General features: G+C 46.9%; 1 protein-coding gene across 1 annotated transcript; it reads left to right on the forward strand.

The window, feature by feature from the left end:
* Positions 1-6: 6 nt before the first annotated feature.
* Positions 7-795, forward strand: LOC128276813 (uncharacterized; the record flags this gene model as incomplete). The annotated part of the gene is made up of 2 exons (XM_053015274.1): positions 7-216; positions 289-795. Coding segments are annotated over 2 exons (717 nt in total), but the record flags the coding sequence as incomplete, so codon positions are not given.
* Positions 796-3,068: the final 2,273 nt, after the last annotated feature.

Consider the following 3,068-nt stretch of genomic DNA (forward strand, 5'->3'; position numbering starts at 1 on the left):
ATCCGTACTGACCTGTTGGCTTGCGTGGTGCTCTTTGCCTCGCTTCTACTAGCAGGATTTATGGTTAGCAACTGCTACAGCGCAGGACTGGCGGGCGTCATGACCGTGCCACAATACGAAAGGTCCATCGACACTGTGGTCGAATTTGCGGCCAGTGGAATGATATGGTACGGACCAACGCCGTATTGCTTGGAGGAGATATTCAACGCCACGGAGGTGAGAAAAACATGCCGGAGAGAAATGCCAGAGGAACTAACAATACGCGTGTCTCTTTATTTCCATGGACAGCCCTACTTGAAGAAAGTCGTGTCCGCCTACAGAGTGGCATCACCGGCGGAAACAAAGCTCCATGCGCAAGAGGCTAAAACCGGGTTCATCATCGAACAGACACAGCATGGAAACTTTGCTCCGAACGACTTTCTCGATCGCGAGACCTCCACGTTCTATCAGAAACTGTTAGACGATGTCTACTTTCAAAATTGTGCCGCCCTCAGCACGAAAACCAATCCACTAAGGGCTTCACTGAACGACTATATACTGCGCGTGCAGCAGTCTGGCATCCTGTATCACTGGGGAACAATGACCGCCATCCGCTACCTTCCGACGGAAGTGTTCCGCAATATCGCCAACGCACGTCAGCATCTTCACGACGGGGACGCTGCTCCCCTCGAGATCGGCCATTTCCTAGGCGCGTTTTTCATTTTGGGCTATGGACTGCTGTTCGCCGGATTAGTTTTTCTTGTGGAACTATGGGGCACTAAGGTGACCCGTCGCTTGAAAAACCATTTGACGTAATTGGCAAAGTTCGATAGAGTTCCTGCAGATGCCTGGATGCTATGTAATGGAAAATATGTTTGATTGCTCTTTAAATTATGATTAATTGCTTGCTTCAATTATCAATATCCGATTCCAGCGGAAATAAAGAAAATTCTAACGACGGCTTTTGCGCTCTTACGAGATAATGTCCATGGCTCTTACGAGATCCATGCGACGAGTTCGTCCTCGATCACGTCCAATACGCCCTCCACCAGCTTTGGCAGATAGTCGCGGTGGCCCTGACGGACGCAGTGGACCGAGAGGCTGCCGGCGATGGCAAACAAGGACACTACCTTGCCCCTCGTGATGTCCATCTTGAAGAGGTCGCGGGCGCTCGCACTCAGGCCTATCTTCCGGTTGAACACACCGGACCGCTTCGGCCGACAGCGGATTTACTGGCCGAACAGGCACTGGCCCTGCGTGATGTTGTCCTGCAAGGGAACCACCAGCTGCTTCAAGCCGATCATACTCGACAGCTTGCAGGTCACGACCGCAAGCTGTCGAGGTCGGGTCTCTCAAACTGAATAGTCGTTAATGACGCTTTATTAAGAAATTTCCAAGCCTTATACACCAAATTAATCGTCCCCTACTGAGGAGACAACAATTCTCGTTCTTATGTTCTAATCGCATCTGGAGGCCCAAACCCCGTTGGTAAGGATCTCTTGGTAAAGTGTTGATTTGGGCCGTGTTCTAATTTTAGTTTTTATTTTGAACTAAATCTTTACTCCTTACTTTATTAAAGTAACAAACTCGGGCAACAATCGTGAATGGCTGGTGCTACCGAAGCGTTCTAGAAAGTTACGAAACGCAAAGAAACGAATGGTTTTTTGAAACATCGAACATGCTGAACCCCAATTCCGATTCAAATCGGAAGTAGCTCTGACCCCAAATCATAAAAACGTTTTAAATCAAATGATCGAAATGAGCGCCCTCAGTGCCACTCAAGGAAAACTAATCTCTCGGAGTGCCTATGTTTACAAACTTTGTACGTCTTCAAGCTGTCAAAAATCGTGCGATAGGTTCAAGGCGAAAATCATTTAAAAAAGTTTGTTTATTGAACAATTGCAAAGTAAACGATTTTGCAAAACCTCTGAAATAGACGATTTTAGTGAAAATGGAAGCTTCGGCATTTATTAAGCAAGAGGACGGTATTGAGTAAGTTGATGTTTGATGCATATTAAAAGGTATAACATCAACAGTACATCATTTTCCAGAACCACCGCAGATATCTGTAAAGATCATCTTGGCCACTCTGCCGAACAAACGGTTGGCACAGAATTGTTTATCAAAACTGAAGTTACCGCACCGGATGCAGCGCACGATTTCCCCTTGATTCAGAGGAATTGTGCAACTCCTCAAGTAAATGGGACACCTGAATATTGTGGCAACCAACCATTCGAAGCAGAAGAAAACCCAATTACAATCAAATTAGAGAATGTAGATGTCCTTGAGCAGTATTGGCTGCAAACGAACGCTGTAGTGGATCAAGAACACGACGGCCAACGAACAAATCCTTTAGAATTGTACTGTAAGAATCGAGAAGATCACTCTATGTGGAATAACATGTGTGCAGATGGCACAAAGTTAATAATCAAAACTGAAGTTACCACACCGGATACAGAGAAGGATTTGCACTTGAATCAGAAGTGTTTTGCTGTTCATCAAGCGAATATGACATATTGTGGCGAGCACTCAGCTTCTCACCCATTTTATTTAGGTCTGAATTGCCGACCGTCGATAAAATCGACTAAAATCATGCCGCGAAACCCTGCAACCGTTCCAGCTCCCGCCCGCTCTGCCGTAGAGGAGAACCCCGCCACCGCAGTGCAATTCGCATCTGCGCCCGCACCGAAGCAATCCAGTAAGAAGACTGCTCGTGATAATAACCGTCGTGACAAATTTCGAAGAGACAAGTCTGAGGCAACATCGGCTGTCGAGAAGAAGGCAGTATACGATAATTTATACTTTGGGTTCAAGGACGTGACAAAAGCCATGCAATGCATGCAGATCACTCCACGAGCGAAGACCATCATCTTGCCCATCTCTACCCGTGGAGCCGGATTCATCATACGAGCGTTAGTGTCAAAACTAGCTCGGCTTGGTATTAAAGGAATACTCCCGCACCGCCTCTGCTTAGCACTGTACCGTGTTACTCTCCTATCAACGGAGGTCAAACTGAGTATCGCGAAGGAAAATACGGCGACCACGAACTTTGGACGCGGATTTCTCCAATCGGATGTGAACGTCGACTT

Source organism: Anopheles cruzii, unplaced genomic scaffold (assembly GCF_943734635.1).
Source record: "Anopheles cruzii unplaced genomic scaffold, idAnoCruzAS_RS32_06 scaffold02559_ctg1, whole genome shotgun sequence".
NCBI lineage: Eukaryota > Metazoa > Arthropoda > Insecta > Diptera > Culicidae > Anopheles > Anopheles cruzii.